This window comes from Acanthaster planci, linkage group LG21 (assembly GCF_054643075.1).
Source record: "Acanthaster planci isolate LZ-2023a linkage group LG21, COTS_SCS, whole genome shotgun sequence".
Lineage (NCBI taxonomy): Eukaryota > Metazoa > Echinodermata > Asteroidea > Valvatida > Acanthasteridae > Acanthaster > Acanthaster planci.
Window position 1 is genome coordinate 10,578,146 of NC_141797.1, and position 14,805 is coordinate 10,592,950.

Consider the following 14,805-nt stretch of genomic DNA (forward strand, 5'->3'; position numbering starts at 1 on the left):
GTTTTGTTTTTGTCTTTGATCCTGGGGTGTGCTTTTGTCTTTGTGTGGTCAGGGGAGTCCGATCACGCTCCAGGTCCCTGGACGGCTTGGACTCCAGATAACTTGAGGAATTTTTGTTTCTTCTGCAACGCAAGTCGGCACAATCATAACAAATGCTTGTATGTTTCACGTTTATTTGATAGCAACCTACCACATGAGAACCGAGTCAGTTGTGTTGGGTAGTAATTATGAGCAACGACAAGCACGGGGTGTTATTTCGCAATATTAGCTTCTGGTTGCTTTATTTTACTAACTCCCAATTTGCGAGTTAGGATTTCCGTAATGAACACTGTGGTCGATGGAGCATTACCTCTCAATTTCATTGACAAGAAAAGAATTAAGCGCACATATTTCAGACAAGTATACATTACACAATACTTGGATATGAATAATATGATTTTCGACAGAATATTTCATCTTGAAGATTTCTTGTACATGCATCAAATCGATTTCAGACGGCTTTATATTCTGCTATTTCATAATATGAAATGACAACCATAAACATGCATTGTATACAAGCTGATTCAAATGCAGCTAGAGTTCGGCCATACACACTACTGCACAAAGTGTAACGGGCGGATCCAGAAAATTTTCGGGGGGGGGGGTTGAGGCCGGGATTTCTTTCTGTGTCACTCATGCAGACAGGCTGCAAGGACAATGATACATTATACACAAGATTGTTTACAGTGGAATTGGTGTACTTCACTTATTTTGAAAATTATTTTTCACGGTTTTTTTCTCAGAGTAGGGTTTTTCGACCCCCCCCCGGATCCGCGCTTGTGTTATATACCAACTACATCTGTTCCCGTCTTTAACATTCCACGTCTTCAATGTTATTCTGGAATTTAAAATTAGTAACATTAATTTAGGGCACCAAAATAATAGTACTGATCATTCTATGAATACAGTAGGCCTGCATGTAGAGGTTTTTGATGGTCAGCATTCAAGTTACGCGGGCCTTTCAAGTCTCAACATTCTGGCGTACACGAGACTGCCAGCAGAAATAGATCTCTCTAATCTTTGTAAGGAAATTCCACCTGCGTCTATAATGCAAACAGGTGCGTATGCTCGCCATGTGCAAACTATTCAAAACTTGCTCCCGTGCTGATCGAAATTTGATCGAAATACAGCGCAGCCAATGCGCATCAAGAAACTTGAAGTAAAACATGCCGATGATGTCATTTGAGAGAGCCCTGTCTGGTTTGTACGTGCGACGTCACATCAGTTTACACAACGCCCACGACACATGCACTGCATGAGTTACATTCAGTGATCGCTGTTTAAATGGAACCACAGGGCCGGAAGTTAATATGCTACTTCAATGACCGACCAACGGGAGCCTGCAACTCATGGCGTGTCCACGTGTATGACAAAGTCACTTTCGAACCGGATATCCTGATTCAAAAATGCACGCACCTCCACAGGTATGGTACGCCCATCATGTTACATCATGTGAAAAACCTCTATAGTGCCGTTTGATGCTACACTGTAATACGACTGTAACGTCATTTTAAACTGTAACCATGGTACTTTTAACAAAATTAATAAATAATTTTTTACACATTGTATTTTCATTACATATTTGAAGTCTTCATAGTTTTGCATTTTGTTTTTGCGCGTTTTTAAATTGAGGTAAAGAAGCCAATGAAAGGGTTCGTATCGCAGTCTCGCGGCAGGAGGGCCAAAAAAATGAACACATAAAGAGAGACATTATTGTAAAATAATTATATAAAGCTCCTAAAATCAGACAGGAAATGGCTGAAAAAATATAAGATTTTGATTTCAAATACTAAAGCACGTTGAGTTGACTAAAAAGTACAAAATTTGTTCCGTAAATCAAATAAACAATGAACACTGATAAAGAACATATAATTCACACAATTTGAAAATACAAACAATGGCCTAAGCATCACGTGTACATGAAATATATAATTTTAAATAACCCCTAAAAAATCAACATTTCAACTTTAAGAACCAATTAAAACTCTTATTATTTCCCGTATTTATTGCTAGTAGCCGTTCTAAATCTACATTCTAGGTCTAACCAATAAACAAATTATATGCTGGAGATTTAAACTTTAGAGGGCCAGTTTCAAAATGTCTTCCTTTCGAGTTGTGACAAGATCACATCGGCTGAAAAAACAAACAACATAAAACAGTGAAGGTGGCTGAATGGATAAACATTACACTCAATATGAAAGACATCTAGAGCTATGCTTTGGCATACTTGTGGACATACAAAGAATTAGGCATACTATGACCCCCCCAGCTGGACCAAGAGAGGGCGTGATTTCCCAGCAAGGGAGAGTCCTTTGCAAGAAACTTCACTTTACCACCAACAAAATGAACGCTTCCAACCAGCATGGCTCCTTTCAACCAATGAGGGGGTGCTTCTGCTCAAGGCAGAGAATAGAACTTAATATTACACCTCTACTTACCACAAATGTCTGCTCTTCTGATCAAGATAAAGTGTTTGTAAGGCAGGTAATGACACATTGCATCAGACGAATGAGAAATCCTTTGCTACGAGGGGAGGGCAAGCATGCATGTGTCAAATTACAGATTACCACAGCACACTCTTGCTAGATTTATTGCCTTTTTTACAAAAAGGAAATGTTACTTCCTTTATACAGCCTCTTCAAACATTTCCACGTCTTTCTTGTCTCATGAAGTGTCTTCCTGCCCAACGAACAGTGCCTTTTGAAGAAAAACTGTCACAGCATCTGCAAAAAGATTCAAAGCCAGGCATACGCTGCAATTAATTTATTCCTAAAATGATGTACACATTTTTCAGATTTGTGAAATATCTGATAAGAAACACTGGTCTGTCATGCTTATGTGAAAACAAAAGGACACTTACAAGAGATCTTTCTCAACCAGCCGGGTTTGTTGGCTGGATAGATACAGAGGGCATAAACAGGCAGGGCAGTGAGGGTCATGCCGACACCAATCAGGGAATCCCAGGGGGCGCTGATGAACCCCAAAACAATCAGACAGGTGCAGACGAGGACAAAAATAATAGGCAGTACTAGATTCACCTGAATGGAAGAGAATGAACCTGTCATATCATTTGCAATGAAAGGTACCTCAGGGGAAACTTACCCATGCTACAGGGCATACAGGTTCGCTACAAAAACTTTGGCATCAAAATGCCACTGGTGCGGCACTTTCATTGAAGCAGTTGATGACAGACATTCCTACCCACCTTGAAGGGCCTCTTTAACTCTGGTCTCCTCCAGCGGAGGTACAGCAGACCTGAGATGGAGGCTAAGATTGTGGCCCACGTGACCAAGGAGAAGCAGTTGATCAACCTGCCAATGTCGTTGGAGGTGAGGAAGATCAGACCAAAGGAAGACTGAGGAGAAGAAATGAGGAAAAAATGTGTCATCCTGTCGAGGTAATCCTCCCACACAGCCACATTGTGAGTGGCTTATCAGGAAAATCAAGTTTCACTTGCTCATGACAAATCTGCTCAGCAGAATTAGAAGCCATTGCAGTGGCAACAAACTTTGGACCATTACCCATGCAATATGAATGTGAGTGTAATGTCACAATGATAGCTTCTCCTCAGTTGACTTTTTGAGATGGACCAAGAGAGGGCGCTTTTTCCTGGAAATGGAGGCTCATTTGGTCGGAACTGAACCTAGCTGGTCCATGAACGACTATGAAGTGAATGTGTCACAGTCACATTGCCAACAATTTGAACAAACTCAACCAACATAGCTCTTTTCAACCGATGAGGGGGTGCTTCTACTCAAGGCATGAAGGCCATGAAACCTGGACAATGTGACTCCAACACAACATTGAATTTTTTGTGTTTTCAATTTCTCCCGTTTATTCAGCTTTCTAATAACACTTCCATCATTTAACCCTCTTTAAAATCCTATGAGCAGGGTTTTGACCCAACCATTGCTTAATGTATTTCAAGTTTATCTCTAAACATTTCTGTTCTGCACTACTTTGTCCTGAATCCACAGAAACGGGTCATAAAAATGACCATTATACTTACAACAAATAGTAATGCCGGTGCAGGTGTCTTTCTCTGTACTTGTATCATTCCAAGAATGCTTGGAAATTGTCCTTTGCGAGCACCAACCATACAGGTCCTACAGTAACCAAAATTAGGGTAGAATTGATATTTGGATATCAAGTTTCTTAAAGACAAAACTGAAGTACTAACATTTCTACAAATGTCAAACAAAATCTTGTAATTCTATCTTTATGCATGTAGAAGCACCATGGGGCTTGTATGCAAAGCATTCCAAACCCAACAATGCCAAACTTAACAAATTTTAATTGATTAAATACACCTGTTGGATTAGGAGGTTAAGTGAAGTGCCCAGTTCTTCCCCACTGAATTACTGCTGCTAAGACACAATTTTCTTGCAATATCTTTGAATTTTCTTGGTACTTTGGATATTGAAGCAGAATGTACGATAAGAAGAATATTGTGCACAGTGCCAACTGTATGAACAGTAATTCAAACATTGTTGCTTAGCACACAGACGGTGGTAATTTAGTCAATGGTCTTCAAAGTGAATAAAACTGATTCTTTCACATTCTTCCCAGCCAACTGACCTCGAGCCTTTCAAGAGTCCTGCATTGACGGCACCCACCATGGATATGGCTACGGCTATGGGCATGATCCAGGCAGCATCTCCTAAGACTTTATTTCCAAAGGTCTGACGAAGGGAAAAAGATAATGCATGTTTAATCCTGTGGCCCCAGACTGAAGACCTTGGTTGATCTTTCTCTTCCTGTGGACAGTTTGTATAGACAAATCCCCGGAGAGTCAGGAGACGCCATTCCTGCAGGGTCCTCACACTCAGACAGGTCCTCACACTCAGACAGGTCTTCACTTGAACGTGAGCTTGCACTTTGGCAAGTCCTGACATCTCACTGGTCAGAGAGGAATGTGACGTGCCACGACCTGTGCACAAACAGGATGGCCCTGCAGCAATGGCTTGAAATTCTGTTAAGCCAGATTTGACTGGCAGAAAAGTTGGCATAAAAATTCACCCTTGGTTGGTGAGAAGGTTTCCAACAAATCATTATTAGCCCTGTTCCAAGAGGGATATGAGTCATCCATGAGGTTGGGGCACAATTTGTGACGGTGTCCTTGTTACATCCAAAACTTGTACCACCTGTCATGACCTGTAGAGTAGGTCATTTACTCTGTAAAAATAACACGCACCTCTGTATTCAGCCTTGCAAGATGTATAACAATGCCAATTTGGAATCCACATGCAGGGACAAAACTGTTTATTTTTACGGAACCCATGTAACAATTGACGCCGTCACAAATTGTGCCCCAACCTCATGGAATGACCCATAAACCTATGCAATGTTTTGTACACATGTAATCTTCAGTAGAGAGAGGTAAGTTGGAGTCGTGTGGTTCACCTAAGGTCCAAACAATTAAGCTACTGCTGGAACACTGTTGACCACCAACCCGATGAATAGGAGTAACTGACCCTACTCCCCCCTCCCCTTCTTACCGTTAAAATCCAAAAAAGCTGACAGAAAACTGCCAACTGCTAGACAGCCTGGACTTAGGAAGGTCAAGGGTTCATCAGGTGAAATGACTGCATCCTGAACACCACTGTGTGTGCCAGAACAACTACTAATGAAGCATGTGAGATCTCGGCAGCTGAAAATTATTGGTTACATCCTTTGCCTGTCTGATGGGGAACCATCAAAAACATAAGCCCTTCATGTTCCCAACCAAGGCAAACAACTCTCAAGATGCCCAGGGAGAACCAGCTATGATGTTTGGGCCAGAAGATCCAGCAAACCTAGCACAGAATCGTTAAGTGCGGAGGAGGTTTATGGTTAACTGCTCCACTGTGACTTCTTCTCATTGTCTGCTCTCTTCAAGTTTCTTCAGGCTTGTGAGCTACATTGCCTAAGTCAATTTGGGGGAATCCTTGGTATCATCACCAGAAATGATTAATTATAAAAATTAATGAATGAGGGTGGTACTTACAAATGCCACGGCTTTTGATTCCAACATTTCTTGGGGTTTCAGCACAGCAAGGTAAGCAATATTGACCAGGACGTTAATAATGGTAACCAGTGGTAGGGACACCATCAGTACAATGGGTAGGTCTCTGGGGCCAAAAAACAACAAAAAAGACAAATTCATTGATTTATTGCTTATCCTGAATGTTCCATTCAGTGAGAAAAAGTCACTGATCTCTCGAAAAGATCCCACTTCACACAGAAACAATTCAAAGAAATAAATGAAATACAATTTGAAATATTCAAAATGCAGTGTTAGAATGTTAAAAAGTATCCAGCTATGAAACACATATTACAGCGCTAGAAACCACATGTACATGTAAGAAGAAAACGTATATTCAGATGAAAAAAGAAGTTCAGACTTCCCCTTTAACGTTATGACTCATTCTAAAGTTTGAGTACAATGACTTCATCATTTCCTGTCACCACAGGGCAAGATTGAAGTAAAAGCATTTCACAAAGGCCACATCTGGAAAAAATCTTGGAGGAAAGCAGCCTATGTGACGAAGGAAACTAACCTCACTGGATTGGTAAGCTCTTCAATAAGAAAATTCAGGATATTCCTGAAATGAACAAAAAAAGAGATATCTTTAAACTGAGCTCTCTTACATGTATGCATCGACCTGATATCCCTGTAATGATGCACTTACGTGTAGCATGCAAAAATGTGACCTGCTCTGTGAAAAGGAGTCATACATGTAAGTCATCAGAGCCACTCTTTGAGTTTTCATTTGTATTGGAAAGAGCAAAATGAGTTTTTTGTTTTGATGTATCACTCAGTTTGGCATCCTGATGAAAGTGGATACTCCATGGTGACAAATGTTGTGGGTTTCTATTGATTTTCACTGTGGAAAGTTATTCTAAAGGACTTTTAACTCCAAAGTGGCTCTGGCGACTTGTGACTTATTTTTACAGTACATGTACATGTAGGTCACAAATGTGTTCCCTTCCAGCATTTATGGAAATTATTCGCCAAGGATTCTACCTCCAATATAACAAAAGCATTGATCAATGAAGCGGTAAACTCTGACCTCACTACATGCCCATGCTAGAGTTGAATAGATTTTGTTCTTTCAACCACAGCGTCTGTGTATCACCACAAAGGGCTACATGGTATGTAGATATCCTTGACCCACTGCACAGAGGTCACAGAACAATTGCAAAATGCATATATTGCACCTGGGTTAAATCTAGGATTGAAATATCTGCCAGCCCACTCCCAGCCAAATTTGTGACACTTGTTCCCCTTGGTGCTATTCCGCCTATATTTCTGTTGTATACAAAACCACTCAGTCCCTTTGTCTTGTCTCAGGGACAGGTGTACAGGTCACAGTATGAGACACTCTTTTTACTTGTATAGTAAACTCCACATAATTAACCCTAACTTGATCCCATGGGTGCATGGAAAACCATCATAACTATTAAAATCGTAGGATTTAACCCTGTTTGTGTTAACAAGCAAGGCTAAGCAATACAAGTTACGTGTTTGCAGCAAGGCAAAACAAACATTAAAATCAAAACACAGCCTACATGAACATGTAAAAGCTGAAATTCTGAAACCAGAAATGATGGAGTACGACCTACCATCCACCATAAGCAAAGAATGCTGCATAGAAGGCAATTGCAACCGATCCAGGAGCTGTGGAAAGTCCATGAATGGTCTCAAAACCATTGACAAAAGCTGCCGTATTACCTTCAAAATTGAAAAAGTGAGAGGGCATTACGTTTCAATCCTGGCAGACACTATTTTGAGGGCATTAAATTTAAGTTTATTTTTCAAGTTGGCCAAGTGAAAATAAATCAGTGTCTCTTCTGTTGCATCCATTTAGTTTTTTTCTTTCAAAACCCATTAGCAAGAAAAAAGGCATCATGAAATGCACTAGACATCATCATCTTTACAGGCATTGGTTAGTTTTGTTAGCATGGTCTGTCGGCAAAATAAAAAAAAGAAAAACAGAGAATGAAGATGAAAGGAAGGGGGATACAGTACACTCATTTTGCGCGATGATCCATCGGCAAATTTCATGTGGCAACCCCTCCCCATTCAAGATGGTCTAGCAATGCCCATGATCATCTTGGCAATATCCGCCACATTCAGAAATACCCCCTCCTTTCTGTGTTAATAACACAATCAAGATGAGAATGTTTTCAATTTTATCTGGCCTTGCTTCCATACTTGACTTGTAAACACAAAGTACCCGCTATGTTTATGTACAAGGCAATTTCAACCTTTTACCTTGCGCTAGTTTCACCATTCCTGATATAATGATAACCAGCAATGCCAGAATGACGAGTGCTGTGCAGACCCCCTGGGCACGAGTCACCCACTTGACACTGTAGATATTCAGAAACATCACCAACACTGACAAAAAAAAAACCGAGCAGAAAAATGAGCCTACATGTAGCTTGTCTGGGCTCACCATGGGCACACTGAAATTTTTTCAAGGGGGGAGGAATTTCTGGTGGTGGAGGGGGGTACTAATCAGTAGTGAACAGATGAACCGTTCACAGTGGAAGCAATTTGGGGTTTTTCATCTCCTTTTATTTCTTTTTGTTCCATTTTCCCCCTTTCTTATTTGCCATTTTTTTTCCCAGGGGGGAGGGGAGAAGGGGAGATGGGCAAGTGTCCCCCTTGCCACCTACCATGACACCCATGGGGCTCAGTCTTATCCCAACAACTTACAGGTGAAAAGTCCATTCGTAAAGTTTGTCCAAAAACCCATTGCAAGTTCAACTAAGCTAAAAAGCCTTTGGCGAGATAAATCTGAGTAAAATCTGGTACACCGAGTTCTTTAATTCACGTAATAATTTGAATTCTTCGTACAAGACACTGTTGCTTTTCCTCGTGATTCGAAGCAAGCTTTTAATTAGTTACAAAAGAGACGCCTTGCAACAATACACTGTTCTCAATGGATAAGAAGGGCACAAAGGAACCAGTCCATTCCAGAGATGGTGGTCGCTGTGCAAAAGCTTGCCCCGAACCACAAGGCATAGCAACTGTGTCTTTAGTCTGGGGAATTCAAACTGTTGTGTTTATGTGCAACACAGTAACCCAGTGTACCAGATTTTATTCAAAGTTAACTCGCAAAAGGCTTATTCACTGAGGAGGGTTTTGAATTTTTGAAAGACTCACGCAAGCAAACAGCTCCCAGCAAATACAAGCTGGACGGGGGAGGCGAGCAGGCCTGTCCTCCCTGGAAGAACGGATACAAGACGTAGTTGGAGAATGCAGACGTCATGATGGCAAGCATAGTCGGGGCACCAATGACTGTGGTCACCCAGACATATAGGAATGCTGGTAGAGGCCCAAATGCAAAGTGGATGTACGCATAGTCCCCACCTGACATAAGAATCATGGTTCCCAACTCCATGTAGCAAAGGGAACCAATGATGGATAACAAACCAGTCAGAGTCCAAACAAGTAACGCCACACCGACCGAACCGCTGCTCGCCAGCACAAAGGATGGCGATATGAATATCCCACTACCCATCATCACTCCCACCACGATGGCCACGCCCACCAAGGGACCGATTTTCTTCTTGAGCTTGATATCCGGTGAGGCCGAGGGCGCTATTTGCCTTTCAGAATCAGCTTCCTGTCCATGTTTATCCCCTTCCTCGACAGCTTGGCTTGTCTGTTCCTCCTCCATTGCTAGTGTCTGGAACTGACAAGGCTTTATTCACTTTATGCAGGAGCTGAAATAAAATCGACAGTGTCGTGTTTAAAAACCAGCGCAAACTAATCCAGGAACCCTGCACCGTGTCTGAACAGGTGTCTTTGTAAATGTGCAGTAATTTGCGTGCATGTGTACACTAGCCCCACACGTAGGGCTGTAGTGGCTCTCTTTTACAATCTGTCTCACATAGAATGTGAAATTTAGCTGAGAAATTTCTGAAGCATTTGCTTAAGTTAGAAAATACTTAAGTTTTCTCGGACAAGTCACATAGGTTTGTGCACGGTGGCATCATCAAGTGTTGTATGTACAACTCCAGCCCTCTTCACTGCTGTTGAAACCGAATGTTGGTCAAGTCAGGTATACCCGAGTCATGTCGTCCCTGGGTCAAGTCGTCCCCGGGTCAACTCGTTCCTGAGTCAAGTCGTCCCCCATACAGATAATTAGATTATACTTACAATTTTACTGTGGCAATTTATTTGGGGGGATAATTGAGCATTGAGGCTTGCCACTCGGACAAAGGCTGTGGCTGAATTGGAGTACTCATACACACAACTGATGTGGAACCCCAATTATACCCTAACTGATCTATCGATAATAAGCAACAATTACAAGTAACTTCAGTTTACAAGATCTTTATTACAAAATACAACTTTAATACAATCCTACAAGGATTGTACAATCCTATTACGTTCACTGTATACTCTTAATTCAAAATAATTAATATAATTAGTCATTTAAAATAACTAAGCTTCATTTCTGCATTACTGATTTCAGAAAGTTATTCAAGTAAACTGGTACTGACTACTGGAAGATTAGATATTTTACTTTGATATTCAAAGGATAGGCCTATGTGCTGTTACATTGTCACACACCAGGAATCGCCCTTTTAATTAATATATGTGGCACGTCTTGGTCAATACGTAGATTCCAAAAGTCGCCAGCTACTGTAGCTGCGTAGACCAAATGAAAATTATGGGTACGTGTACTACGCGTATCTGTCTTGTTTTTCTTTCTCTTCTACGTGGTTGATGCACCTACAAAGAAAATGACATGCACAGACAACACTTGTAAGAACTAATGGGGGACGACTTGACCCGAGGACGACTTGACCAGGGTTTCAATTTTGGGGGACGACTTGACCCGTTTCCTTGAAACCGGGCATGCCAAGGAAATTTGCAGATAGAGTTAGGCCTAGATCATAGAGCTGACGTGAATTGGACTCCCTCTTTTTTTTTCTTGGAGTAGGCCTAATAATTGTTGCAGGACAGGCTCAGGCCTACCCCACCAGTACACATGTACCTGTCACCTGTGTCCATGCTGTGCCATTGTCATGTCACCACCGACACTAGCCCCACTAGTGTGGCTACACCGATACCATGTCATCAGGTCTGGTCATGTCTCATCCTCACCTCGGTTGTCATTGTCAATCATGAAGCTTGTTGCATGATCTACGTAAATTGTAGGCCTACGTCAGGCATTAGAAGTGTTAGCTAAGTCAGTGATAGGCTAACCTTTTGCTCCGGGTGCTACTCTACGAATGCATGTGACTTACCGAAACTATTCCACCAGCGTGACTTCGAAATGAAAATTGCGATTTGTTTACCAGAAGTTCAAGTTTGACACTTGTACATGTACGTATGACAAGGACACAGACTGCAGTTATACGTCGATGGCTTCTTACCTGTCTATTGTATTTCGGACATTCAGACATTGGGCCAGTTGGGTAAATTCCCAAACAGCGCATGCTCAAACTGAAGTCGTGACCATATGCGCATCCTTTATTATTAAGATGGTTTGCGCCGGGGAGATGTAAATTGATTTAGGATTTGGCCCTGCCCGACGTGTATATCACATTGCATGCTCAGAGTGTGCCCCCGAAGGCTTGTGGGAAAAAAACCTGATCAAAACATCCTTTGTTATTCGAGCGACCTTAAGGCTCTTTCGTTTATTACTACTCGATCTTGACGCCGTTTTCTAATACCCAACTTCGTCTCCGTCTGAGGATTCGATTATGGGCCTGAAGCGTTTAACTTAAATTGAAGTACTGTATATTTGGCTCTTTTGCATCTTGATGTTTTGTTTCACTATCAAACTTGCTATTGCGCTTGTAACCTTAAAGTCAGGAAGTAAAAAAGTTGAAGCCTGAACGGAGCCCAAGTCGAGTTTGGGAAGCGGCCTAGGAACATACATGGCGTGAACCAAACAGTGAACAAACACTGCCCAGAGAATTAAGGAAGCTCATCACAGCGCCCTCTTTAATTAAGACCGACTAGCAAGAGCTCGATTGGACGCGAATTGGGAATTATTTGCGCTCCTATTGAATCAGTGTAATTTTGGCAGTATCCGTTGAGCTGCAAATGAAAACGGCTTTATAAAGTGAAAAGCTTTAAGCTGCACGAAAAAAAATGAAGTTCCTTTTTTAGTTGACTTTATTTGTTGTGTAGGTCTATGGTATTTGTTTTGAATCCGTCTCGGAGTTGCCTGTGCAGTGGAGCCTGTATTTTGGAAAATCGTACCTACAGGCTAGCTGATGATAATGTAAATTAAACCGGATTATGTGCGTGACCAACAAGCAATGTACTGTATAACGACAACTTCCACATGCACGTCAATAAAATCCTACTGTTAACTAATGACCCAGAAATCATTCATGTTCATAATACATCATCAAAATAATATGTCGAATGTCATGTTAATGTTGTTTGATAATGTTAACGCGACATGCTCTTGGGGATATTATGTAGGGCCTAGATGTTAACAAAAAAATTTAACAAAATGTTAATGTGACATTTTTATAATCACATACAGTCATGACAGTTAAATGTTATGATAATATCAGGAGAACATTGCCCTAAAAACTTTTGTTCCAGCAGCAAACGTTTTAAAACGTGAAGACATAAGCCTAATATTTTCATTTCATATAACTTTTTGTAAATGGTTTGAGCAATGCTTTTAGGGAAAAAATGACATTTATGGGCTTAATATTCAACACCCCACAATAAGCCTTGGGTAGTCGCAATATCCCGATAGCACCCCACAATAAGCCTTGGGTAGTCGCAATATCCCGATAGTTCTAACCTTTGTGCCTTGTATTTCTAAACGAGAAGCAAATTGTTCTTGCACTGTGAATGTAACAAGTTCGTTAGCAGCATCTCAGTAACTTTAATTGTGGAACTGAAACACATATAGTTAATTAGATGTAACACGTCGTAGTCTCACGCTTGCTATACACCCGACGGCCGCATGTAGATAAGACTTGAAGCCATGCAAGGTAGGCGTACTAAATTAGGTTAGGCTCGCGCGGTTGCACCATGTACAAGGAAGAATCTCTTCTATGAGTGCGTGGTTTTGTAGTTGCATATCATATATTTTTTAATGATAACAGAATTGCATCAGCGCCTGATAACCACGCCAACCTGAGGTCAATAACTTATGTAAATTGAGGTCAAATAAACGCTATCACGTCATTCGTATACAACATTATACTGACATCATAGTAATGACGTCAAGTACACTATATCATACAACAACTACCAACGGTCACAACATTCATATTTGGCACAGTATTTTGAAACGTTTTTCCATTCAATTTAAAATTAATATCATTTATCAAGAACGTTGGAGACATTTAAGTTACATTTGTAATAAATACATTATTATAACAGAATACTGATATAACTTATCTCTGATTATAGAGACAATATCATTAAGGTATGTAAGAAACTACAATGTGAAAAAGAGGGTTTTCAGTTTAAACTAAAATATTTTTTGCACAAAGAGTTTTAAATCTTATTGTGGGATACTTGTGCGACTTGTGGATGCCATGTTTGACATCGATAACAACCAGGACCCAGAAAAAATGGAACGTTGTCAAGAATCAGCTTGCTATCGCTGTTTTACTATTCAGTCGGCAGTCACTGCTCTGATGGAAGTGGCTTAGGAAGCTACACAAATTCCAATTTTGGTAAAGCTGCTTTGTAAAAATAGTATTGATTGCGAACGATTAAAGCGGTACGGCATAACTTAATTAATGAAGAAGTGTAAACTTCAACTGGGCAATGTACTTTGTGTGATTTTGTTATAATTTACAAACTTGAAGTTGTTATAATATTTATCGTTTTCGTACTCCACAACAAGGTGGGAAAATGGTCTGTGTTATTTCGGCGAACGGTTGAATGAAACATATTTAAAAAGTGATAAAGAAGTTGTCCCACATGAGTAAGATGCAGATGCCCGATAATAACACAAGTACAAGGCAAAGTATTTACTGTGGACTATAGCAATCAAAAATCTTTACAGAATGATAAACCTCTATCCTAATGGTTTAATAAATTATTGTAAGAACTACTTGTTAGAGTAGGCCAATTAAAATGGTGTGAGGTTCTTTTAATTCTAGGACCCTATTAAAATCGTATTGGGATTTGTAAAGTACTTTTTAAATAAATTGATCATGTGAAGAATAACTTTGACTGTCCCTCAGTACACAAGTCTGGATGTTATTTTAATATTTAACATAACAGTTTCTTCGTTCGTTCAGGTGTGTTGAAACAGGATGTCTACTCCTTGCCTTACAGACAAATCCGAGGAGTTGCCATTCTTGCGGGGCCATCTCATACTCTAGCACGTATCTAACTCGAGCGTGAACGCGCATTTGGCAAACCACGACACCGTATTGGTTAGAAAGGAATGTAACGCGCGCGTACCACCTGCATGCGAACTGGACAGCCCCGTAGTAATGGCTTCTAATTCTCTTTGCAAGATTTGTCAATAGCATGTTTGCTGATCAACCATCCATTGCTTTCAAATGATAAAATAAAATAGTACATAAGTTAAACGGAATTGTTATTGTGGAGAGTCAGTATAAATGAAAGGTCACAAACAACGCGATCAGCAAGCGGTTACCGTACACAAGCGGCATTATTCAAGGCTTCAGCCAGGGACCTGATGACATCAGAAATGAAATTTCTTTTTGGAGGTTTCAACTTGGCTGTACTGCAGCTAATTGTACCACGTGACCCATTCTGAGCTCTGAGCGTGTTTCGCACTATCCACCCAGAGCAGAAGCACC

General features: G+C 40.7%; 1 protein-coding gene across 4 annotated transcripts; it reads right to left on the reverse strand.

Annotated features, from left to right (window-relative positions):
* Positions 1-251: 251 nt before the first annotated feature.
* On the reverse strand, positions 252-11,932 carry LOC110981141 (Y+L amino acid transporter 2-like). Of its 4 annotated transcripts, none has more exons than XM_022238435.2 (11): positions 11,419-11,932; positions 9,194-9,756; positions 8,297-8,422; positions 7,645-7,753; positions 6,579-6,623; positions 6,026-6,149; positions 4,618-4,721; positions 4,049-4,145; positions 3,245-3,394; positions 2,900-3,077; positions 252-2,762 (listed from the first exon to the last, which is right to left on the reverse strand). In XM_022238435.2, exons 2-11 carry the CDS (start codon positions 9,708-9,710, stop codon positions 2,704-2,706), a joined length of 1,509 nt encoding a protein of 502 aa, XP_022094127.2. In that variant the 5' UTR covers positions 9,711-9,756; positions 11,419-11,932; the 3' UTR covers positions 252-2,703. The 4 variants fall into 4 exon arrangements, with proteins under 4 accessions (XP_022094127.2, XP_022094126.2, XP_086987221.1 ...); XM_022238434.2 differs by having other exon boundaries at positions 11,290-11,428; XM_087131095.1 differs by lacking the exon at positions 11,419-11,932 and adding an exon at positions 11,037-11,268.
* Positions 11,933-14,805: the final 2,873 nt, after the last annotated feature.